The following is a 25,830-nucleotide window of genomic DNA, read 5'->3' as shown; positions in this document are numbered from 1 at the left end:
ACATTGATAAACACATATTTCACATATGAATCATTGTTACTTTGTTTAGAATCGTTAAGTAATACAGATAAAGAATAATTGGCAATAATCTGTTTTAAACATAACATTTATCAGAAACAGTTGCTGGGTGGAAGAAAAGTTAGAATGATTTACAGGTAAGTACTCGACTTACAGTTCCTGTCTCTGGTGGTTAGGATGTCCACAGATTGGGGTTCAAGTCACCCCAAACACCCACCACCAGCAACAAGGGGTGCTGAGGTCAAAGTTGAGGCAAATTTAACATGTGCTCTTATGGAGACTGGGGACACTTGGTTTCAGATTTGCTGGCAGGTAAGTACCCACGTCTTCGGAGGGCAGACCTGGGGGTTTAGAGGAGTACCAGGGGTGCCACAATTAGGCACCAAACACACCCCCTCAGGGACACAGGGGCGGCTCGGTGCAGGGTGCAAATAGAGTGTTGGGCTCCCAGTGCTTTCCTATGAGGGGAACCAGAGGTCACTTAGATGCTGCAGGCTAGGTCCAGGGGGTCGGTTTGGGAAAACCACAGGCTGGACAAGCAGTAGGGCTGCCTGCTGAATGTTGCTGCACCAGTGGTTAGGTTCTCCAAGGCCTGGGGCTGCGGGTACATTGTGTCTTTAGGCGTTGGCTATCTTCACCCGGAGCTTTCGCAGTCAGGGGGTCCTCTGCATTCACACTGCAGGTGTTGTTGTGGGGGTGGGGGGGGCAGGAGAGGGCAACCCAGGGTGGGCACTTGCTCTGAATCGCCTGGGGACCCTCTCTAGCCTGTTGGGTCACCTGGACAAGGGTCGTGGCCGTCAGGTGCAGATTGGAGGCTCTGGAGCCCTTGGGTGTAGTTTGGTTTTGGACAGGGTCGCTGTCCTTGGGAGTTCTTGGTCCTTTGAGATGCAGGGCACTCCTCTGGAGCTTCGCAGAGGTCGCTGGTCCCACAGGATGCCTTGCTGTTCTTGTGCAGGTTCTTTGAAGCAGGAGACAGGCCGGTAGGGCTGGGGTAAGTCAGTTTTTGTCTTCCTTCTTCCCTGCTGCGGTATCAGCTTAGCAGTCCTTCTTTCTTGTCAGGTCGCCAGGAATCTGACACCTTGGGTTCAGGGCGGCCCTTAAATCCTGTATTTAGGGGTATTACAGGGATCAGAGGGCAGTAGCCATGGCTACTGTCCTTGAGGGTGGCTACATCCGTCTCGTGTCCACTCCCTTTGGGGAGGGGGCACAAACCTAACACTATTGGTCCCTGTCCTCCAAACTAAGATAGATAGAGGATTCTGCAGGGAGGGGTCACCTCAGCTCTGGACACCTTAGGGGTTGTCCTAGCTGGGGGGGTCACTCCTCCCTGTTTTCCCTAATTTTCCAACCAGACGTGGCACCAAAAGTGGGGTTGTCCGTGGGGCGGGCAACTCCACTAGCGGGGGTTCCCTGGGGCACTGTAACAAGAGGCTTGAGCCTTTGAGGCTCACTGCCAGGTGTTACAGTTCCTGCAGGGGGTGTGAAGCACCTCCACCCAGGACAGGCTTTGTTTCTGGCGACAGATTGCACAAAGGCTCTTAGTGGCAGGCTGGCACACACCAGTCAGTCCTGCACTAATGGATTGGGTAAAATACAGAGGGCATCTCTACGATGCCCTCTGGGTGCATTGTTCAATAAATCCAACACTGGCATCAGTGTGAATGTACGGTGCTGAGAATTTGATACCACACTTACCAGTATTCAGTGAAGCAATTATGGAGCTGTGGAGTTCGTAATGACAAATCCCAGACCATATACTCAATATGGCTTAACTGCACTTACAATGTCTAATAATTGACTTAGACACTGTAGGGGCATATTGCTCATGCAACTATGCCCTCACCTTTGGTATAGTGCACCCTGCCTTAGGGCCCACTAGAGGGGTGATTTACCTATGCCACAGGCAGTGGTTTGTGGGAATGGCACCCTGAGAGGGATGCCAGGTCGACTTTGCCTTTTTCTAGCCACCAGCATAGACAAGCTACAAAGGCAGTGTTGCATGTGCTTGGTGAGTGGTCCCCCAAGGTGGCATAATACATGCTGCAGCCCTTGGGGACCTTCCCTGGCCACATGGCCCTTGGTACAGTGGGTACCTTTTACAAGGGACTTAACTGTGGCCAATTATGGAAACAAAGGTACAGATTTTGGGAAAGAACACTGGTGCTGGGGCCTGGTTAGCAGGATCCCAGCACACTGTCAATCAAAGTTGGCATCAATATTAGGCAAAAAGTGGGAAGTAACCATCCATGCTAACAAGAGCACTTTCCTACAGACGGGAAAATGGAAATAAGCATCCTGCAAGTCCAATGCTAACATCCAGTCTCCAGGGTCTAGGGCAGATAGGACGCAAGCAAGAGTGGGAATTTTAAACTTCTCCTTCCTGAGGAAGATATTGAGGGACCGGAGTTTGAGGATAGGGCAGAGTCCCTTAACCTTTTGGGCACCAAAGAGTAGTGGGAATAACAACCACAACCTACTTCTGGCACAGGGAACCCTCTCTATTGCTCCCTTTGCCAAAAAAGCCATAATCTCCTCACGGAGAAGTGCCAGGTCATCCTCCGTCATTCGATCGTAGGATGGTTGCATGGCGAGAGGGGTAGCCTCGAAGGGGAGGGAGCCAGATCAGGAAGGCTTGGAGGCTGCAGCGGAGGAGGGGTGGTGGACTGGCTAGATCGCTGGCTCCCTGATCCACTCAAATGCTGGATCCCATGTCCCTGGCCAGGCAGAGCGGCTTGCGCGGCACAGTGGCTGGCAAGGAATGGTTGTCGTTAGGCATCCCTTCCTTAGCTCCGAAAGGGGTGAAAAGCTGACTGAGGGAGGCGAGTGGCCGCAGCGAGGCCAGAGGACTGGGCCGTAGCCCGGGACTCCTTAAAGCACTCCCCACAGAGTCTGCTTTGTTCCCGAAGACAAGGGTGCCATCAAAGGGTATGCCCTTCAGAGTAGATTGAACATCCCTGTAAAGGCCAGTTGTCTGTAACCAGGCGTGGCACCTCAAGGCCATCGTTGAAGTAACTGATCTGCCCGGAGAGTCAGTCGTATCCAGCCCATATCCGATTGTGAACTTGGCTGTCTCTCTCCAATCGGCTACAGCCTGGGAGACAATGGCCCAGGCTTCCTACAGGACCTGTAGAAGCACTTTTGTGACAGTGTCCCATAAGTTATGGGTGTAATGGCCTAAAAGGCATGCAGTGTTCACAGACCGCAATGGCAGGCTTGAGGAAGAGAACAACTTCTTTCCAAGGTAGTCCAGCCTCTTTGATTCCCTAACCAGAATTGCAGGCTTATGGGGGCAGGCTATTGTCCTATTAACAGTAGCCCATGTGCTGGGTTTGGACCAGGTCCCCAGCAGGACATCCGTGAGGGCTTCATTGAAGGGCAAAAGTTCTGATGTGGAAGCACGAGGCTGAAGCAGCCAAGACATGAGATTGATCCTGACAGTCACTGAAGGCAGCTCAAGGTCCAAGACCTCGAACGCTCTCCGCACCACCATGGAGTAGGAAGCCCCCTCCTCGGTAGCCACGGTAAGGGGAGAAAGCATACCAGCGTCCAGAGGAGGTATCCAGACCACTGGCTTCGCCCAGTTCCTGAGCCCAGTCCATTGGGTCCACAAGCTGGGATTCTTAAGGGTCCAGCAACACCTTCATACTCTCACCAAACTTGACCCCTTAAGAATAAGTGTCAGGATTTGATCTACAGACTAAGGTCCCCGCCGAAGTCAGAATCAGCATCGAATGGCACCGTTCCTGCTCCATTTCGGAGACGACTATAGGATTGATGCCGCCCGAAAGGCCCAGTCGACGTCAGGAGTGTTGACACCGGGACCGTCATCGGGGAAGGTCGCAAGGGTACGACTTGATGACTGTCTGGACCCGAAAGCAGATCTAGATCCATAGAGCCAAGGCCAAAAGGCTCCCAGACGGGGGCGAAATACACAAACATGAGGTGCATGCCCTCGTTAAATTCTTTTAACGAGGCATGGGTGGCTCTGGCTTCTGCAAACTCGGGGAGGCGTGAAGCAGACTCAAAAATAGGCTCCGAAGACGGATGGCCTAGTGCGAGGACACTCCGACCGACCGGGTGAAGTTGAAGAATTGTGCTTCTTAGACTTGTTTTTGTGCTTACCCAAACAACCCGATGATTTGGAGTGGGATGAGAAGGAGTGATGATGGGTCCGGAAGAGGTCTCAGGACGTTCCTCTTGACCGAGGCTGGGAGCAATGCAGAGCTGGACACCGGGCAGCAAGCAGCTTTAGGGTCCACTCCCTTAAAGCCTTAGGGTTCATGGTCCAGCAGTCAAAGCACAACTTCGGGTTGTGGGTGCGCTTCAAGCACCACAAACATACCAGGTGCGGATCTGTCACCAACATTATACAGTGACATGAGTTGCAGGGCTTGAAGCCGGTCTTCTATGACAACATTTCGATTCACCAGAAGTAAAAAAAAAAAACTTTGACAAAAAGTCGAAAGGCCAGTCAAAAAGCGCCTGTAAGGTAGCTCTCTCTGCATGTAGGCTGGCGTGGAAAGAAAAGAATTGACATCAGCGTGCTGTGGTGGTCCCTATATACAAACTGCGTTGTCAAATCTTGCAAACATGGCGCCATCGACGGACACATAGGGGGTGATTCTGATTCTGGCGGGCGGCGGAGGCCGCCCGCCAGAATTCCGCCCCCATTATACCGCTCCGCGGTCAGAAGACCGCGGAGGGTATTATGAGTTTTTCCCTGGGCTGGCGGGCGGTCTCCAAAAGACCGCCCGCCAGCCCAGGGAAAAACTCCCTTCCCACGAGGATGCCGGCTCGTAATCGAGCCGGCGGAGTGGGAAGGTGCGACGGGTGCAGTGGCACCCGTCGCGTATTTCAGTGTCTGCAAGGCAGACACTGAAATACTTTGCGGGGCCCTCTTACGGGGGCCCCTGCCGTGCCCATGCCATTGGCATGGGCACGGCAGGGGCCCCCAGGGGCCCCGCGACCCCCCCTACCGCCATCCTGTTCATGGCGGCTTTCCCGCCATGAACAGGATGGCGGTAGGGGGGGTCAGAATCCTCATGGCTGCGGAGCGCGCTCCGCAGCCATGGAGGATTCAAACGAGCAGCGGTAAGTCAGCGGGAGACCGCTGACTTTCCGCTTCTGACCGCGGCTGAACCGCCGCGGTCAGAATGCTCGTTGGAGCACCGCCAGCCTGTTGGCGGTGCTCCCGTGGTCGGTGGCCCTGGCGGCCACCGGCCGCCAGGGTCAGAATGACCCCCATAGTCAACTAACACCACCTAATGGTGCACAATGGTACTGCTCAAAGAAAAATCTCTGGATCCACACTGACGCTTGGGGGTAATTCTAGGGTAAGGAATCTGCAACTAGACGTCTCTATCGGATAAATTTTGTCAAGACAGGCTAACTTACTGAAAAAGAATGAGAGAAACCACCTAGGTCTGCGGGAGCAAAACCAAACCATCAATGACTTAAGTGTATACAATGCTACCCCATAAGCAGACAGATTAAACTCATTAAGGTCTGGAATCTGCTGTCTGTAACACACATTCAACTATCTACATTTACAACCCAGATGAGAAAAGTAAAGTAAAAAATAATGCTTGTTGAAGATATGGTAATATTTACAAATATCTTCCTTGTTTGTTGGACAGAAGCCTAATCCTTTATTAAGCAATGAGACCATATCTGTTGTTAATTGTTTAGCTGATAAGTTGATTACATTAATTTGCTGTCCTGTCACTGTCCTTGTGTCTTCCTAGCCCACTATCTTGTTTTCATCCCTCCACTCTGTGTGTTGTTCCCCCCCTCTGTGTCCCCTCCTAGTTTTCCTATTGCGTCTTATCTTTGTTGTTGATTCCCTTGTTTTATTCTCAACATCTCCTGTAGAAAAAGAGCTTCCATTTGTGGAACCTGTACTCATGTTAGCTTCTCTTCCAATATTCTCACTCACGTGTATTGAGTCATTGATCACTGAAGAGGATTCAGAGCTAAAAGAGGAGATTGAGAAGGTTTTAGTACTAGGGTCTAGTACTATTTCCTAGCAAAGGTGAAGACTCTACCATTTAAATAGTCCCATTCATCCCTCTTAAGTTTCCTAGCTTTCTTTTGTATAATGTCCTCTTGATGCCAGATTTGACGGATTCAATGGTGATTTGATGTGAAGACTTAATGCAAATTGCTTTTGTTGGAATGTGGCATGATTAATTAAGGAGGATCAATGAGGAGGCCACGAGGGCGCAGATGTGGACAACAAGGAAACAATAAAAGAACTTTTTGAAACAACCTGGAAGCATTGTTGAAGATATGGTTTCAGAGCACCGCAGTCTAATACAGATATAAAAATGCACAAAACAACCCTCAAAAGGAAGCAGGAGCACTTGGAGAATATGAATCATTGAGTCAATATAAAGTGATTTAGTAGGCCTTAGAGGGCAGATAACAAGGGACAGGTCTCTATTAAACAAACATTTTACATCTCTATTCTGACTGGATGGCTCAGTGAGTTGAATATTTAGTGCTTACTCAAGCTGTATTCTGCAGTTCATAAATTTGAATCCCAGCCAGGCTAGCTCAGCCTTCCATTTCCACATTTCCAACAGGACAGTAAATTTAGTAGCACAAATTGAGTAATAGTACAATCTGTTGTGTACAGCTCTCTGATGTTCTGTGGCAATTACTGTTGAAAGGGCAATTGTTGAGGCACATTTGACAAACTAACTTTGTGCTATGAGAGGGGCTAATACTATTTCTTTTAGATAAAAACAGCTCTGAAAACTTCACTTGAATGTGGAAACTAACAATTCAGATACCTGCTATAGAGATTCAGGGATTAGCTGTGTATAATCAAGAGCCCTGAGGAATGAAGATACCCAAGGAGGGCAGTCTCAAAAATTTTGGTACATGATAATCAGGTAAAACTTTTATGATTAACAAGCTACAATGTTAAGTCCATTTTGATTAGATATTTGACATTTTTAAATACATTTATGCTTTTTAACCAGTCAGATCCAAGGTAATTAGTGTTTCATTTGGTGTGCGGCTGGTACTCTGTGGGGAGGGTTACTTAAATAAAAAAAGGGGGCGAGAGGGCATGGAAGAGAATGTAAAACGTAAATTGGATCTCTAATGATAGTGTAATTGTCTTCCATCCCATAAAATTAAATCAAGATTTTGCCAGCCTCAGAAGTGTTGAAATTGACAGAAATGTAAACACTACAATTTAAAATATGTACAGGGATTGTCAATAGCCCACAAGTGTAAGGAGACCAGGCTTGTGGCTTCCTGATCAGAGTTACAGTGGAGATCATACTGCAGTAGGAAACACGTTTATTTCGGTACAATTAGAACTGTTTTCCTCGGTTAATTCCACAGTAAAGGGCACTACTTTCATAACCCGAAATCAGTGATTATATGCCAGTAAAAAGATAAGATTGGGTGACGGACTGACTACAGCGCAGTAATGAAAAAATCCTCTTATTGCCCTACTTGGTGCACTATTGATTCACTGACACAGTACAGTCATCACTTTATAACTGGAAGTGACTTCAATCTTCTAATTGATCCTTTTTTGGTTCACTGCATTCGCTGAATGGAGCTAGGAATATGGAAAAATGCTGCAAACTATTTAAGGGAATATCTACAACACTTGCTGAAGTCGTCACAAATGTAATGCTTTTAAAACATCAACAAGGCTGAAAACACAATGACAGTACTAGTGATATGTCAGTTAAATATTCTTTACAAAAGTGTCTATCCCCACGCATTTAACTCTGCCTAATCTCCTCACACAATGCCAATCAACATGGCGAAAAAAAGTCCAACAATATAAGTTGCTATTAATAAATTATTCAGCAAAATGCATTTGAATAATGAGCATATATTAATACCAACTAGCACTAAAAAGCATGTAACTCTTAACTGAAAGCCTTCCTTACCTTGCCCAAATGTGTACACATGACCGTCCTTTGACAGCGCCACAGAAAACTGTGTCCCACAGGCAACTTTTTTGATTCCGATTCCACACAGAACATCTACTTTCTGAAAAAAGCATAATACAAAAATAAAATACTGGGAGAGAGAACAAAATAACATACCAAAGAGAATTATATATGACTGAAGTATGAAGGTTTAAATAAACAATAATTTTGATTAATAGCGCAGCTCTTACCTGTTGAATATGAACAAAAAGCAATAATTGCACAACAGAACCACTCAGCATTTTGAGAACTCAACAACTACGGAACCTGCTTAAACCCTTAAATAAAGAACACGTTTGAGCACAGAGAACTTACCTTCCTAGTGAATTAAGGTTGTTTGACTCCTTAAACACATTTGGTCAGCACAACTAGTAAGCATCCTGGCTTCTTCTTGCACCCTACCTATAGGGAGAGGTGCCTAAGAAACTTACAACTTCTCCAGTTGAACAAGAGGGTTTATTGTTAGCAAATAATGTCACTTCTAGCACCGCCTTCCTTGTCCGCCACAAAATTCAAATACTCCTGTAGATGCTATAATCCCATTATTAAGTGTTCTAAATAAAATAGAACATTCACACACAGACACAAACAAATGAAGCTGTTGTAATGGAACCAAGACTTGAGTTCAGTATTCAGACCAGAAAGAAGTGAAAACACGTAAGGAGGAGGGAGACACTACAAAGGAAGGTCCCTTGGGAGCTTGCAAATATTAATTTGATTAGGAAGCTGTCTCAGCTGAAATGCATTCTCGAATATGAAAAGAGTACAAAGGGCTAGGAAGCACCATTAAGAACCCTGCTTGAGAGCTCACTTGAGAAATGGAAGGTTCCACATAACAGGAAGAAGGTGAATGGAGCTCCACTTAAACATGAAGGGGTTACCATCCTATGACAGCTGAAAGTTGTGCTTCATCATTACTTTTTTGTGCAAAGTGTAAAAGTCTGTAAAAGGAGGTGTAGTCTTAGGTGTCAACGAACAGGCGAGGGAGAATGATGTTATCAATCACGGGAGAGGAACTCCAAGTATCAAGGCTGTGGCAGAGGAATGCTAGGATGAAGGTGCAACAAACACCCAGCCAAAAGCAAGGGCGAGCGGCCACTGTGTTCAGTTGTAAGACTTCGTTTGTTTTTGCTGCTTTTTGTTCTTCAAGTCGCAATGCAGGAAGGATGACATTAACATGATGATAGTTCAGAGATCAGCTAACTAAATGGTGCATGGGTTAAGCTACATCAGAAACTCAATAATTTAAATATGAACACATAGGAAATAAGATGAGAAGAAGTGGAAAGTGCTTCAGCTCCCACCCCCAACAAGAGAACTCATGAGTAACAGGCAAAATGCATTTACAAAATGTTTAAGTCCCCATTCTACCTTCCTCCCTCTGTGTTCAGGTAGTTGGAAACGACTCATCCAACACCCAAAGCCCTCTCGTGATGCTTCCAAATGGTTGGCAGTGAGCAGAGTTCATTGCTCACTCAGTGACTCAATCACTTGACACCTCTTTATTTGATATTATGGCTTCTACATCACACTTACATTGCCGTACCTCTGCCAGAGTAATCCTCCCATATATATTTAACAACACACTAACAGTTTTTATTCCCAGTTTTCAAATTTTGTCCTTAAGGTTGTACAATATACATCCTATGCATTTGTGCAGGAATGCACAATCGGGGCAGCTAGCATAAATGCACAATCGGGGCAGCGGGCAGCACTAACTGACCAGGCCAGCAGCAAGTGTGTACCATATTAAAACCCTTTGACAAAATATTTAAATGCTTGATAACTAGAAGCATGGGGCAGCTAATCTTGAGAGTTCTTACTATATAGTGGTTTGTGCATTTATCTAACCAGTACTTCAGGGAGAAGATTACATGACAATAAATACGTCTTAGGCTCATTCACATGATGGTGTCTGTGTTTACTTGATGAAGTCAAACTTGATGGAGGTAAGAACACTGAGAAGCTATTGAAATAACTTAGTTTCAGTCTTGCCCTGCTCACTAAGGTGATTAAATATTTCTAACCTGTGGTGATGACTTGGCTGTTGAATTTCCCAAACCAAGTTTTCCATAATCTCCATCACCAAAGGCCCACACCACTAATCCATCTGCAGAAACGGCTAACGTATGATTTAATCCACAGGCAACCTGTAGAGAAACAAGAAAGAATCAATTACAGTGTAAAAACCCATAAACGTTAAATTCTACCAAGCAACAAACTTCTTTAATCTTATCATCAAGCTTAAAGCTGCATTTGTGGTTATTTAGCCTGTCTAATCAAATGTTCTCTATAAACACACACTTGGAGGACTGCCACCAAGAACAGGGACTTGAGGTGCTTTACAGAGTCTTTTAAAACCATGAAAGCACACGGTACGCAGGTAGAACCCCAATAGTCACTGTGACTACGCACCCTCCGCAGAGGGATTGACTGGACATTTTAAGAACAAGCCTTTGCAATGCAATGAGCCTCGCGTTTGCTTGCGTTAGAACTATTAGCGTTATAAATTCCTAAATGGACCTTTCTTGCCACTCAAACTGGAAATAAAAAATAAAACAGTTGACATGAGCGAGCGTATTCAAAGCTCCTCTGTGAGCACAGAGAGAGAGGCAAAAGGAAAAAAACGTTCGCTCCCAGTCAAAGTTATCGACAAAAGTGCAATTATCTATGTAATGGGGCGATGTCCAAGGGGGTAACAAACCCGCCCTAAGGAGGGACAAACGTATAGCAGTTAGCAACGAAAACAAAGGATTTTTTAAAGGCAAGCCCACGAACGAGTGATAGTGATGGGTGTACTATGGGCGTGGTTAAAAGCCCAGATACATACCAACACGTCAGAAAAGGAGCGCTTGTGCGCTGCTATGCTCGACCTAAAAAGGTTTCAACGAGGCATACAGAAGTCATCATGAAATACACAGTATGCGACTCATAATTATTTTATTTGAATTATCAGATTTTATAAACTTTGATCAAGTCAAAAGAAGCTGAATGACGAAACATCATTTCCTAACATTATAACATTTGAATACAAACTTTTACAAATCTGGAAGAAAAAATAAGAAAAGAGTGCATAAAATGTTTTGAACAACTTCACGCACAGCACGTAAAATGTAATGTAATGTAAAAACTGTAAAAAAAGAAGAAAAAAAAAGCGCAAACTGATTCCAAGAAAGACATCCTGGAGGTATGGGAAGGTGAAAGAAAACAATGTGCAGCAAATACAGCACCTACGAGTTAATTACTGAAGAGCCAGGTTTTTAACGCTTTCCTGAAAGGCAGCAATTGGGAGGTCAAGCGCATATTGCAGAGGCAAAGCAATCAAGGACCCTGACAGCTCCAACTTAAAACAAGCATTGGCAAAGCCAATAGGTCTCACCTACAACAGGAGCTATTACCTTAGGCAATGTGTTTTGCCATGTTGTCACCAGTGTGGCTATTGTTCAGCATGGCTAAAAGTTAGTGGTGTGGAGTGTCAGAGTGGAGTGGGGGAGTAGAGTGTCAGAGTGGATTTTTTGGAATGTCATAAAGTGGAGTAGAATGCTGTACAGTTGAGTAGAGGGGAATAGAATTCAGTGGCAGAGAGTGTTGTAGAGTGGAGTGGGTGGAATAAGGCAGAGTGGGCTAGAGTGGATTGAGGTAGTGAGGTGTAGAGTGCGGTGGATTAAGTGGGGTGGGGTGGATCAGTGTGGGTTGAACTGAAATGGGGTAAGGTGGATGGGACTGGGGTGGATTTGAGTGGGGTGGATTCGATTCGAAAGGAGTGGGTGGTTCGGAATAGAGTGATAGGGCTGGGTTGGGGTGGACTGGATTGGAGAGGGGTGGGATGGATTCAACTGGATTGCAGTGGGGTGGATAAAACTGGACTGGAGTAGGATAGATTTGATTGGACTCGAGTGGGGTGAATTGGACTAGAGTGGGATGGACTGTAATAAAGTGGGATGGATTGGAGTGGGGCAGGCTGGATAGAGTGTATTGGACTGAACTGGGATGGGGTGGAGTGTGGTGGGGTGGACAGGAGTGGCGTGGATTGAAATGTGGTGGAGTGAATTGGATTGAAATGTGGTGGAGTGAATTGGATTGGGATGAGGTGGGCTGCAGTGGGATGGATTGGATAGGCGTGGGGTGGACTGGATTGGATTGGTGCAGGGTGGCTTGGATTGGGCTGTGGTGGGATGCAGTGGACTAGAGTGGCGTAAAGTGTTTTGGATTGGAGTGGGGTAGATTAGACTGGGCTGGATTGGATTGGTGTGGGGCAAATTGGACTGGTGTGGGGTGGATTGGATTGGAGTAGGGTGGACTGGATTGCAGTGGGGTGAATTAGAGTGGGGTGAACTGGGACGGAGTGGGGTGAACTGAGATGGAGTGGGGTGGATTAGATTGGGATAAAGTGGATTGGATTTGAATGGGGCAGACTGCTTTAAATTGGAGTGGCTTGGAGTGGGGCATGTTGTTTTGAATTAAAGTAGAGCAGATTGGAGTAGGGGAGGCTGAAATGGATTGGAGTGGGGCAGGTTGTTTTGGATTGGAGTGGGGCAGGTTGTTTTGGATTGGAGTGGGGCAGGTTGTTTTGGAATAGAGGTTGGCGGATGGAATGACACCATGTTTAAGACTGGAAGGGGCAAGCTGGGGTGGGGCAGATTGTTTTGGATTGGAGTGGGACAGATTGCACTAGGGTGGATTGGAGTGAGGTGGACTGGGGTGGGGTAGATTGGATGAGAGTGGGATGGATTGGAGTGGGGTGGGTGAATTGAGATGGAGTGGGTACATTGGGATGGAGTGGGTTGGATTGGTTTGGGGTGGTGTGGAATGGAGTGGAGCATATTGCTTTGGATTGGTGTGGGGCGAATTGGAGTGGGACAGATTGTTTTGGATTGAAGTGGGGCAGATGGGAGTGGGGCGGACTGGAGTGGGCCTGATTCTTTTGGATGAAAGGGGGCAGATTGGAGTGAGGTGGACTGGAGAGCGGGAACAGTTTTGGATTGGAGAGGGGCAGAATGTTTTGGATTGCAGTGGGGCAGACTGTTTTGGATAGAGGTGTAGTAGACTGCAGTGGGGCTAATTATTTTGGATTGGGGCAGATTGGAGGGGAGCATATTGTTTTGGACTGGAGTGGGGCATATTGTTTTGGGTTGGAGTGGGGCAGATTATAGTGGGGTAGATGAGAGTGGGGCATATTGCTTTGATTAGGAGTGGGGCAGACTGTTTTGGAGTGGTGCAGACTGGGCGAACTGGAATGGGACAGATCAGACTGGGGTGGGTTGGGAGGATCAGAGTGGGGTGGGTTGGAGTGTTCCATGAAATTAAGACCGGCTCTGCCCTCATCATTGTATGACGCGCAGAGAGGGTACCATTTTGGTGCTAGCAATTTGTTTCCGAAGAGAGCCTTTAGTATATTGAGAATTCTATTCTACAGTTCCTTGCGGAACTATGTGCAGTGCAACCAGCTCCACAGCCCAGTCATAGCTGCTACTGCCCGCTTTCCTCTCGGACAAGGTCCGAACATACGGCTATGACAGACTATATATAGCAGACGTAACAGCCTAAATCTGCCATGGAGTAAGCTGACCTGACCTAAATTAGCACCTGGTGAAAACTTCATGTGATCCTCCCAGTCCAGAAGCACCCTGCATGAGATAATGGGTTGCAAGATTTCCAGTGAGCCTTCTGCATAACTACTGAGTAAGATTCGGGGTGTCCAGTTAGACAATTTTGTTATACATACTGCCATTCCTTTTGAGGCATGGCGCAATGGCAGGGACTGTCACTGGAATCTGCAACAGTTTTTTGCCTGCCAGCCATAGGTTGTCAACAATGTGGATACCCTTGGACTGTCACCTTGATGGATAGAGGTAGATCTTGATTTATAAAGAAAAAAGTCAGTCTGTTGTACAGCCACAAACCTCTTTGGCGCTCTCCCTGCAAGGGCAAAGAGTCTTGCAATTTCATCTGGAGAAGAATATGTTTCTTACGTACGGCAGTAACACAGACATCCAATTCCTTCCTTTCCACTTCAGGAGTACTGTCTGGGACTTCCCTTTCCTTTTTCATGACATTTTCTGCCTTATGTGGTAGGGTGCACTGGGTGATAGGGCAGCTGCAGTGGTTGCTTGTGGAGGTGTAGGAGGCAAATGTTATGGCAGCTGTTAGTGAGGTTCTCTTACTGGGAATCTAGCATAATTATCAGCCTTCATGGACTACCAGTCTTGGATAAGGTACACTGGGATTTGCATCATGGTGGCTCATGGCAGGACTGTTACTTATAACAGGAGTAAAAAGAGCTGTCATAACGAGGCCACCCCTGACTGTCCTCTTCAAGCAGGTAAGAAAGTTTAGAACCATGACCCTTTTCTGAATAGTCGGGCTGATCACCAACATCTTATGGTTGATCATCAAATACTGATATTTCACATTTACATCAGCTGAAGAAAATGAGTTACTTACCTGTAACTTTAGTTCTCCAGTATTAGAACCTTTAATAGATTCACATGCTTAAATCATTCCCCGTCATTGAGATGGGAGTCCCGGTACCTTTAATTAAGTAGAACTAACATAGGTTAAACCTAAAGGCCCTTAGGTCTCTCAGTTTAGCACTCTATCAGAGTCATTTTAAGAAAAGGGACCAAACTTAAGAGTCCACTAATCAGGCGACACCACCCCTTTAGAACCTTCCTGAGAGAAGCTCTAGTGCCTCAGATTTTCTAAGCACAAGTGCTTAGAGGATATAACAGTAATAAGAGAGGTGAAGGTAAGCTTTTCCAGGGAGGTGGGTGGGTCGCATGTGAACCTATGAAAGGTTCCAATACTGGTGAACTAAAGTTACAGGTAAGTAACTGATTTGCTTACTCCAGTTTTGGAACTTTCATAGATTCACATGCTTGAATCATCGTAGTAAGCAGTATTAATGCACATTGTAGACTATGTATCCCTGTTCGATACATATAATTATCACATGTCTAAATAAATATATGAATATCTTAAAGTTCTAAACATTAGATATTAGGCTTGTTATGAAAACTAACAATGCATCTAAGACTTTTCTTGTTTTTTTTTTTTTTTTTTTTTAAATAGACATTGTGCAGATCTGAATTGAGGATGGTAGGATGACAGATATATCTCACCTTCACTGGAAAAGATTTCTTAGGACTGCCTGGCCCACCACTACTTCTTCTTGAGACAATGTATCCAGGCAGTAATGTCTGGTAAATGTGTGGCAGCTTTTCCATTTTGCAAACAGTGCTGTGGTTGAGAATACTGCGCATGTTGAATGAGCACAAACAGAGGTTTGCAGTGACTTGCCCGCTGCTTGATAGTAAAACCGGATTGCTGAAAAAAATCCATCTTGAGATGCTCCGTTTGGAGAGCGGTTGACCCTGTCTGGGTATGCTGTTAGCCACAAATAGCTGGCTGGTTTTGCGAAATGCTCTGGTCCTGTCCAGATAGAATTTTATGCATCTTTTAATGTCTAAAGAGAGTAGAGCCTTCTCCGCTGAAGTTGTAAGATTTGGAAAGAATGTTTTCAAAACTAAGGGCTCATTTAAATTGAAGTCCGAGGGGACTTTTGATATGAAACGTGGGGTTGTGCACAAGATTATTTTATTCTGTTTAATCTGGACTGGACATTGAAGAAAATATTTTGCTGATATTGTCCAATTGTCTTCCTCCTGTCCGGAGGTGCGGATATTGGCGTAGGGTGGATTTTTGGATGTTCTCTGGGCTGCTTGTGTTAACACCCAATCTGGGTGAGGGAGACCAGTCAAGCATGCTGGGGCATCTTCAGGTGCTTCTTTATTGTTTATCTAGGTGTGGAAGCACTGCTGTGACTGTCGCTGGGTTTTGCATGACTTTCAAACCTTCTTCCCATATATAATTGACTAGTGGCATGGAGTGTACTGATTTTTGGAATGGCTCCTTAAAGTCATAGAGAAAGCAAGCAGTTTGCTTGGATGGCATGGGAAGTACAAAGCGTTTAGCAGCCCTTTCCATAAGATTATGGTATCCTCAAATGTCCTCTGGAGGCGAGTCTACTTTTGAAGGTGAAGGAAAAGGTGCGCCTGGGATTATTTGATCGTCCCACTCCGACTGGTTTTCGAGGAGCTCACTTTCCTCTTGTTCTCCTTCAGCTATGTCAGTATCTTGTAGGAGGGTCATATCAGGTGTGTCCAAAGGTAAAGTGGTCGGCCTCTGACGCGGGATGACTACCCGAGAAGCTGGTGATTATTGGCTGAGGTTGCACCTCATCTGTGGCTGGAAAAAGCCTTCTATAGTGAGCTAGCATTGCCCGCAAGTCAGAAATTAAAGTGTTTGGCATATAAAAACCCTCTTAATATGGTTGATCACTTGCATAGTACAAGTCATAAGCTTCACTGTACTCATCATCGTCCTCTTGGTACTTTACATTTAACTGTGAGGGACTGTGCGCTGTTCCAAACTGACCCTCATCATCCGATTTGTCGTCACCCTCCAGAAGGTGGACTGGTATTAAAGGGGTTATTTTACTAGATGTATGCTCTGGTGTACTTTTTGTAGTTTCCTGTCTTTTGTTTATTTTTTCTGTCGTCAATGGTGACGTAGATGCCTTCATCGACGACGTGAAAGGAACACTCATTGATGGTGCCTTCGTCGTTGAAGATTTTGAAGATATTTTAACCGTCAACGGCTTTCTGGTGGAGGATACCGTCGACAGGGTAGATGATGACAGAAATGAAGATACCATGGTTACTGTCATGGATGATGAAAAGGTATACGTGTTCGTCGAAGACGTTGTCCTCGTCAATGGTGGTTGACTCGTTGTCAGAGGGGCCATCGTCAGTACTGGTAAAGAAACTGTTGTAGACGGTGGAACAGATGTTGTCATTGCTGTCATCGACGAGGTTGTCATTGAGGATTTTAAAAGTGGTCTGTCGACTGAAGGAGCAGAGGAAGGCTTCTTGAAGGAGTCAGATGACTTAGAAGAAGGCACAGTCAATTTTCTAGCCCTTTCAGAATTCCTCAAATGTCCTCTTTTCCTCTTTTGCTAAGAATTTGTAAGGAGATGAAGAAGGGCTGCGGCCTTTGTAAGACCCTGAGGTGGTCTTTTTGTAGGATTTTCCTGGCTGCTCTGAGGAGGACCTTGAGCGAGGAGACCTCGCTCTTTTATGTGATCTCCTGGAAGATGTAGCGGAATCTTCGCTCTCGAAATCAGAGACTGCATTACCTCTAGATTTATTCTGCCTTCTCTATCCTTCAGGAGTTTAGAGGAGAAGGTGCGACATACCTTGCAATCCTTAGCAGAGTGGTCTGCATAAAGGCAGTATATATAGTTCTAGGAGGGTCTTCAGATTGTAACCTCCTTTTTCCACAGGTTTTGCAGGATCTGAATAAACCCTTTTTCTCCTTGTTAGACATGGTGGAGGCCTTACCAGGTATCAGTCAGAATTAGTTGAGAAGAGTATAAACTTTTCGGTATTCCAAAACAGAGAAAAACAGAGCAGAGCTCTGAGGATACTCCCTAGCACAACGTGCAGTAGAACTGGAGCTTCTCTAAGGAAGGTTCTAAAAGGTGGTGTCGCCTGATTAGTGGACTGTTAAGTTTGGTCCTTTTTATTAAAATGACTCAGAGTGCTAAACTAAGAGACCTAATAGCATTTAGGTTTAACCTATGTTAGTACTACTTAATTAAAGGTACCGGGTAGTCCCATCTTGACCACGGGGAATGATTCAAGCATGTGAATCTATGAAAGTTCAAATACTAGAGTAACTGCACTCTGTTGTACATCATTCTACCCCACTCGATCAGATGCCACTGCATTCTGCACTATTCTACTCCTCTACACTATTTCACTGTACGCCCTTTCAATCTACGATACTCCATTTTCTGCCACTTCCCTCTGCTACTCCCCTCTACGCTATTCTATTGTACGCCACTTCAGTTTACACTCCTCTTACGTACACCAGTCAACTATGCCACTCCACTCTAACCAACATTATTCCACTCAACTCTATGGCACTGTGCGCTACTCAATCCTACGTCACTCAAATTTACAACTCTCAATTGTACGCCACTCCTCTCTATGCTACTCCACACTATTTTACTGTACGTCACTCCACGTTACACCGCTCTAATGTATACCACTCCATTCTAAACATCCCACTAAACTCTACTGAAAACCCCTCAACTTTATGTGACCCGCCTTTACTCCACTCCACACTATTCCACTCTCCGGCAGTCTGTTTTACAGCACTCCACTGTACACCACAACACTCTATGCTATTCCACTGTACACCACTTCACTGTATGCTATTCCACTTTAAGCCACTTCACTCTATGACACTCCACTCTCTAACACTACCATGTACAACACTGCCCTCCACTGTACTCTATTACACTCCATTTAACAACACTCCATTTGATGACAGAACACTTTACAATTTGAAACACTTTTTTATTTAAAAAAAAAAAAAACATAAAATTCAATGAAAAAAACAAAGTTTAACAGTAAAATTTAGGTAAACATTTATTCTTTCAATGCAAACATTAGAAATTCTAAAGTTATAGTTATTCCTTAAATTTATAATTTACTGACCACCTCCAAATTATTATAACTCGCGCACCTCTGTGCACAGTGTTGTCAACTCACTAGCTACACTGCATGAACTATAACTCACCACTCTACCTTGCACATTGTTCTCATCAATATTGTCATTTCAGATGTCATAAGTGTTATGAATGCTATGATTTCATGTTATAAGTGATGTAATATGAAAGGGTATAAGCAGTGCATCGTAGTATAGCTCCTGTAATGTTGCTAGCAAGTTGACAAGACTGTGTATCACTTTTCTACTGCCTGGGTGGGAGCCAGCTCAGTCACTTTGCTACTGCCCGGGTAGGAGCAGCATTTTTCTCTGCTTCCGTCTGGGCAGGAGCAAAGTCTTGTTCCCTGCCCAGGAGAGTGCAGGCAAGAAATGTCCACACTCCCTCAGACAGGGAACTGCAGTGTCCCGGTAGATGGAGTCCCTAGGACACTGCTCAAATTGGTCACAGGGGAATGGGGTCCCTTGGCAGTGACCAGCTTGGGAATGGGTCCACATGCCACACCCCAAAATGTAACCTTTGGCCCTGTGGTACAGGGTCCGCGGGAGCTAATAAAGCCTCAGGAGGGGGATGGCACGCCCCGACCTCAGAGGATGGGATTGCCAGGGTTTGAAAAAGGCTTGGAAGGGGGACCGCAAGCCCCCCTCCATATACAAAATAAATGCACAAACACCATGGGCCATGGCCCACTCATTGGGACTCACATTTAAAAAAAAGACAGGGCCCAAGTTTGTTCCCTTCAATACCACAGGTCAGTTTTAAAAAAAAGTATTCGGCTCCAGGGGGTTCACTGGCATCCCCTCATCAGGCATAAGAGGGCAGCGTATCCCTACCCTGCCCTGTAAATGTTTTTATATTTTTTCACTGGTTAGGGTACTGAGTACCAAAGTCTTAAATGGCTGCTACCACATCATTCTTGATGTACTGGCAGAGAATCAGATCAAGTTTTCTGATTGAATAGAATTGCCGATCCTTTGTGGAATGAAATATTCATAAATTTTAAACCTTAATTTCTCAAAAACTATTGAACAGATGTATATCAAATCACAAAAAACATGCTTTCTGCGAAATTTGGTGTCATTCCCTTCAGCCAATTTTGCTGAAACTACATCTAATTTTCCAAAGGAAAACTGAAATGGAAAACACATTTTGCCCCCATTTTTTGTGAGTAAATCCATAGATAACAAAATAGGTCATTATATATTATCATTATATATTATATGTATTTTCTAAATTAATGCATTTTTCTAATACAAACTATGTTTGATTTTAATATGGTTAATTAACCTTAACAGAAAAAAATACCCAGCCTTAAACCCTACAACATCTCTTACTAACATCTATACACTACTCATTATTTAAACCTAAAAGCTTCTTACTTCTTCCTAACAGTTTTAACTACTCCTTTAAAACTTTAAATATTGAAGTAAACATACATATATGGATTTGATAAAATACCTACTCAGCACTTGTTACTTAAAATTAATTTGTTTGACACTAAAAATATTTTAATTTATATACATGTAATAATCATTCTTCACTTATGAAAAATAACTCAAATGTACTTATTTTTAAAAACGAGGTGGTACGAAAAACCATTTCACAGTGAATGCTAAATATGGGAAATATTTCACTGTTCCCTATGAAATAAGGATTTCATGATCATAACAACAGACCCTAATCTGTAGAGGTTTACTATGTTTTTGGCTGCTAGGATTATGCAGCATCGAGGGCCAAGCTATGTGGCAAGGTTTTCGTGATTATGTGGTGAAAATACAAATTATGTAGCACATTCTCCAGCAGTATTATTTTCATCCATTTTAGCTACAAATAACATTTAGTATGAAATCTGTAAATTATGTGCCAAATCATGAGTGAAATTCAGTAAATCCATAATTATGTGACAAATACAGTAGTCAGTATTTCATAAATGGGAAATGGCCTTTACAACATGGGCTGAGCCATGCGTGCCGTTTCCACTCAAGCGGAACAACCCTTGCCTAAACCAAGACTCTGCCTTGGTGGGTGGGGTAGTTTTTTTGGCAGAAGGCAGGGTTTTCGGGCTCTGGGCAGGGGTGGTCTGGTAGTTTTAAGGGCTGGGGCCATACTTTAGGGCTCTGGGTGAGGGGGAAGAGGCAGTTTTCATGGGTGGGGGTTAGTTTTAGGGATCAGGGCGGAGGGGCTGGGTTCAGGGTATCTTTTGTCAGGGGGCAGGGATTTATGCCTCAGGGTGAGGGAAAAGAAGGGGTAGTTTAAAGGGCAGGGCATTGTTGTTTTTTTGGCTCAGGGAGGACGGTTGGGATAGTTTTAAGGGCAGTGTGGGGTCAGTTTTAGGGCTCAGGCCAGGGGTGGTTTAAAGGGCAGCGAAGGATCAGTTTTAAGGGGTTGGGGTCAGTTGTAGGGCTCAGGGTGTGATGGCTGGAGTTGGGGTAGATTTTAGCAGGGGGAAGGGTTCTAGGCCTCAGGGCAAGGGGGAGGAGAATGGGTAGTTTTAAGGGCAGGGTGGGGTTGGCTTTAGAGCACATTCGTTTTAATGGGCAGGGTTGGGCCAGTTTTAGGGCTCAGTAGGGGAGGGGAGGGCTAGTTTTAAGGGCAGGGGTCGGGTTTGAGGCTCAGGATGGGAGGTAAGGGGCAGTTTTCAGGGGTGGAAGTCCGTTTTAGGGCTCATGGCGGGGTAGTTTTTAGCAGGGGGCATGGTCTCAAGGTGGGGGGGGAGGAGAAGGGGTAGTTTTAAAGGTTGGGGCCAGGTTTTAGGGCTCAGGGTGTGGGGGGTGAGAAAGGGCAGTTTTAAGGGCTGGGGTGTGGTGGACTGCAAGGCTGGGTATGGGGTGTTAGGGCGCAGGGCGGGGGGGGGGGGCTGCGGTGTGCATTTTACCACACAAATTCCTTTACCAATCATGCTTTTACAACCAAATTTTTTGTAAAGGCATGCGTGGTAAACACACAGTCGTCGTACAGACTGCATTGTTTAGGCATGCATGGTTGTATCATATAACCTTCATAAATCCTCAGGCCCGCACCACTTTTATTGCTTTATTAATAATGTCTTAATTATTATTATTATAAATATCATCAGTATCCACCGTTAGCTGCAATTTCAATAAAATAGTTTTTTCAAGAAAACTGCTCCAAAATAAACATGCAATATAAAAAACACAAAATGGGTACCATGTAATATAGTCCTATATTGCCATCCCAGGGTTCGGGTGTCATTCACAAACCACTCTGCTTTATTACTCACCAGAACCGAACCCCTTGATGCCAATAATGGACCATAATACACAGTTACTCCCTATATATTCTCTATATATTTCGTCTTGCAGCTCTGCGTATGCTTCATCCTGCCCTGAAGTGACACCAGAGCCTCAGGGATATGGCCACCATGTGTGCAGAAATCAGTTTCTTTCTTAACTCTCTGTGTGCCCTCGGACGCAAAGCTTATTAACTAATCAAATGAGACAGTGGAATATTTTTAAAGATGGTAAAAAGAATCCACTCCACAGAACGGGGAGGACAAGGAGGAATTGCAGGTTAGACAGAGTACCCACCAGAAAGAGTGTTACTCTAGGTAAGTAACTTGTTCTTCTGACATCTACTTCTAACCACAAATACCTCACCTTGTAAATACATACCAAAGCAGTACCTACCACTGTGTGCCTATCTGTGGAAAGGCTCAAACCAGGAAATCCTGCAGGACCCAAAGGGCAAAGTTCCCTTACCGACAGGCCTGCCTATCAAGGGAATGTTTGGAAGAACACCCATCTCAAGGCTTGACAGATGTCCAGAGCAGGCACTCCACTTGCCAAAATAGTGGTACACTCCAGTCAAATGAGCCTTCAGGCTCTCTGGTGGCTGTTTCTTCACCAATGTGTTGCAGATCTTTATACATATGACTTTCCAGCTTGACATGGGCTTTTTCTGCACTTTCTTACTCTTCTTCACCCCATTGAATCCTACAAACAGCTGCTCATCTACGAAATGGTCTTTGGTACAATTGATGCAAAAGCTCTTTTGGCGTCCAAGTTGTGAAGCCTCTCCTCCTCTTTCGAGGGGTGAGGAGTAGCAAAGAATGCTGGAAGGATGATGAACTGTCTGGCATGAAACGGCATCACAACTTTCGGTAAAACCTCCGCTCTAGTCTACAACATCAGTTTGCTCAGAAAAAAGGTGGTGCACGGTGGGTGAGCGGATAGAGCTTGTATCTGACTTGTGCAACAAGCTGAGGTTATGGGTATGAAGAAGACAGGTTTGAGAAGGGAAATGCACGACAACAAGTGATTTAAACAAGTACGGTTGGTTCAGTAAATGTACAAAATACCAGAAGGACTGACAAGAAACCTTTAACAGTGCCCATGAAAGCCCTTTCTGGATCAAAGATAGCACAAAAAGCAGAAACTCTGACAACTTTGCTAGTAACTGGTCTGTGTGGCAGGAATTGCACCAAGCTACAAACTTTTCCCACCGTCCATTGTAAATAGACTTTGCAGATGGGTCCTGGCCACTCCAATGACATTCTCTATTTAAGGAGTGAGATCAAAAGCAGTCAACCCTTGCAACCCAATTTTCACACATGGTGGCACAGACTGCACTGGCCCTGCTGCAACAGAAGATCCTCTGGAAGCAGCAACCTGATTGGAGGACAGATGGGCATGCACAGAAGCTCCTAATATCACACTCTACTTGCTCAATCTGGGGCCATTAGGATGACTTGGGCCTGGCTGTTCCTGATCTTCTTCACAACTCTGGGCAGGCGAGGCAGGGGCAGAAAGACATGCAAGAGTCCTGTGCTCCAATCTAAATGGAAATCATCTCCGAGAGAGAGAGCCTTCTTGGGAACTCCAACATGCAAATGTGTTGACACTGTACATTCTCTGCGGTGGTGACGAGATCTAGCTTGGGCTTTCCCTATTGCTGGAAGACATGCTGTGCTGCTTCTGGATATAGTTGCCATTCATGATCTGTGAGACGTCACTGACTATGTTTGTCTACCCTGATATTTAAACATCCTACCAGGTGGTTTACGGCCACGGTGATTCCCTGCAGACTCCAGATCCAGGGCCTCCTGACCCAAGACCCCACTCTGCCATTCTTTTTACCAGACCACACAGCAACGGTTTTGTCTGTGAGCACCCCAATCAGTGGAAGTCTTGGTTACCCTAGTCTTGATCCAGTGGTCTGCCTGCTTTCTCAATTCTTGGGGAGAAATTCTCCATCATATTCATGCACTTAACATCCAGTTATCCAACAATCTAGAGTTTTCACTGAGTAGTCTACAAAATTAACCCAGGACTGACTTCAGGGTTTGAAAGCCTCCCTGAACGTAATTCTATACTCCTAAGTGATGAGTCCAAAGACCTCAATCAGGGTAGCCTTCATGTGGTCATAAGACTCGGCATCTGCACCAGTGAGTGCAAGGAGCCTATCCCTCCCCTTACCAGTGAACAGTTCTCAAAGAAGAGATCTCCATTGAGACTTTTTCAATCTTCTGGTTCCACAGATCCTCTCAAAGGCTGTGAAGCACTTGGTGAAGCTATCACCATCCTAATGTTTGGGTACAATCCCTTTGGGGATTTGGGGGGTATCAGAGTGCTCTCTGTCCCTATGTATTGAGTTGCTGCCACCATTAAAGGGTGCTAGGCCCATTTCTGATCTCTCCCTTTCTATAGCCAAGAGCGGTCTCTACCAAGCTAATCTTTTGGTCATCCTTGCTCAAAGGAGGCCCTCTTCACTGAGGTTTACCTCAGTGTTCCCACAGGAACCAGACTACCCTGTGTGACCTCCCTAGTTAGGTTAGGAGGGCGGAGGTCAATCCCCTGATCCCTAACTTCTTCCCCATCTGAGAGGGCATCATCTTCCTCAGTAGGGTGTTCCTCAGCATACTCTGCCAAGAGCTCCTGGAGCTGAATCTTGGTAGGGTTGGGACCAGTTTTAATCTTTGAGGCCACAGAGAGACCTTAACTCTCACATCGTTTTTATAAAATTCTTTTTATTTAACCATTGCTCAGCATAATGCATTGGAAACAATTTCAATCACAGAATATGAATCTTGGTCAGAAGAGAGTGTTTCCAGAGTCACAACCTTGAAATTGTAAATAAACCAAATCATGAAACTTAAACCCCATTAGAAAATAAGCCTATATAATGCTAACAGTCCCTCAGCGATACCCTAATGAAAGTCTCATGCCCGACCGCATCCAGCCCCTCCGCTCATCATCTGGAGTCCCCTTACAAGCCTCTATGTGTTCTCCATTGGAACCATGTCTTTTTGAATTTTCGTGGGCACCCCGACCCTGATAGATAATCGGTTCCTTGTGAATGCACCAATCCATGTTTTCCTTTCAGGCTCCATGTTTTCCTCAGCCTGTTTTCTGGTGGCCTAGATGCTCCCCAGGCTCTTGCTATATCTCTCTTGGCCATCCCTACCGCCACCATCAGCCACGTCTTCTGATGCCTTGGTCATGCTTCCTCCCCTGATATGTGCAACACCAACAACCTGGCCTCCTAAAGATTGTGAGGCCCGTGACTTGGGCCATGATATGGACCACCTTTTCCCAGAGCTGTTGGATTCTGGGGCAGTCCCACAAGATATGAAAAAATGCCCCCACACTGCCACTCTCTCTTCTAAACCGGTCGGAATCACTGGGGCCATGCGATACAGCAGGGATCTGGAGAAGTATGATCTCTGCAGGATTTTAAGTTGAATGAGGTGGAATCTAGCACAGATTGCCACTTCCCTAGGGCTCTGAAGGGCTTCCTGCCAAGCTTCGTCTTCTATTGTGCCTACGTCACCCTCCCATATCTTGCAGAGAGAATGCCAGTGGTTGGGGGAATTATTCATTAGTTTCCTTTAGATTAGGGAGATCGCCTTCTAGAGCACAGGGTCTAGTATGAAGCAGCCGTCTAATGGTTTGGATTCGGTTAATTGGTCCCCCACATGTATATACCCCCGAAGCGCAATGGCCAATTGGATATATTTGAAGCTTTCTGAGGCTCCCATCTCATATTCCTTCTACAAGTCCTCTAAAGGAATTAAAACCCCACCCATCCAGATGGAAACACTTCAGAATGTAGTTAATTTAGTTAGTCACTATACCAGAGTGGAGTCACAGTCGTCAGTGTGCCTCGCCATCCTAAGAATTTGGTGGCTCTCCTCCATGCTCTCACTGCTGCCTGCGTATGAGGCGGGAGCAGGACTTCCCTTTTCCTGGAGTAAAACACCAAGGGGTACCCTCCATCTCCCACTGCCTCCATGTCAACCCTATCAGCTGGTTCCTCCAT

General features: G+C 45.4%; 1 protein-coding gene across 12 annotated transcripts in view; it reads right to left on the bottom strand.

The window, feature by feature from the left end:
• The window catches only part of HERC1 (HECT and RLD domain containing E3 ubiquitin protein ligase family member 1), a 1,155,039-nt gene that overhangs the window by 135,072 nt on the left and 994,137 nt on the right, over window positions 1-25,830 (bottom strand). For all 12 annotated transcript variants that reach the window (XM_069222059.1, XM_069222062.1, XM_069222061.1 and 9 more), the window contains exons 67-68: window positions 10,007-10,129; window positions 7,938-8,040 (exon numbers count right to left, since the gene is read on the bottom strand). In XM_069222059.1, the coding sequence (XP_069078160.1) occupies window positions 7,938-8,040; window positions 10,007-10,129 (226 nt within the window). The remainder of the gene's footprint in view (window positions 1-7,937; window positions 8,041-10,006; window positions 10,130-25,830) is intronic.

This window comes from Pleurodeles waltl, chromosome 3_1 (assembly GCF_031143425.1).
Source record: "Pleurodeles waltl isolate 20211129_DDA chromosome 3_1, aPleWal1.hap1.20221129, whole genome shotgun sequence".
Taxonomy (NCBI): Eukaryota; Metazoa; Chordata; class Amphibia; order Caudata; family Salamandridae; genus Pleurodeles; species Pleurodeles waltl.
The sequence above is the reverse complement of the archived record's forward strand: the minus strand, read 5'-3'. Positions and strand labels throughout refer to the sequence as shown.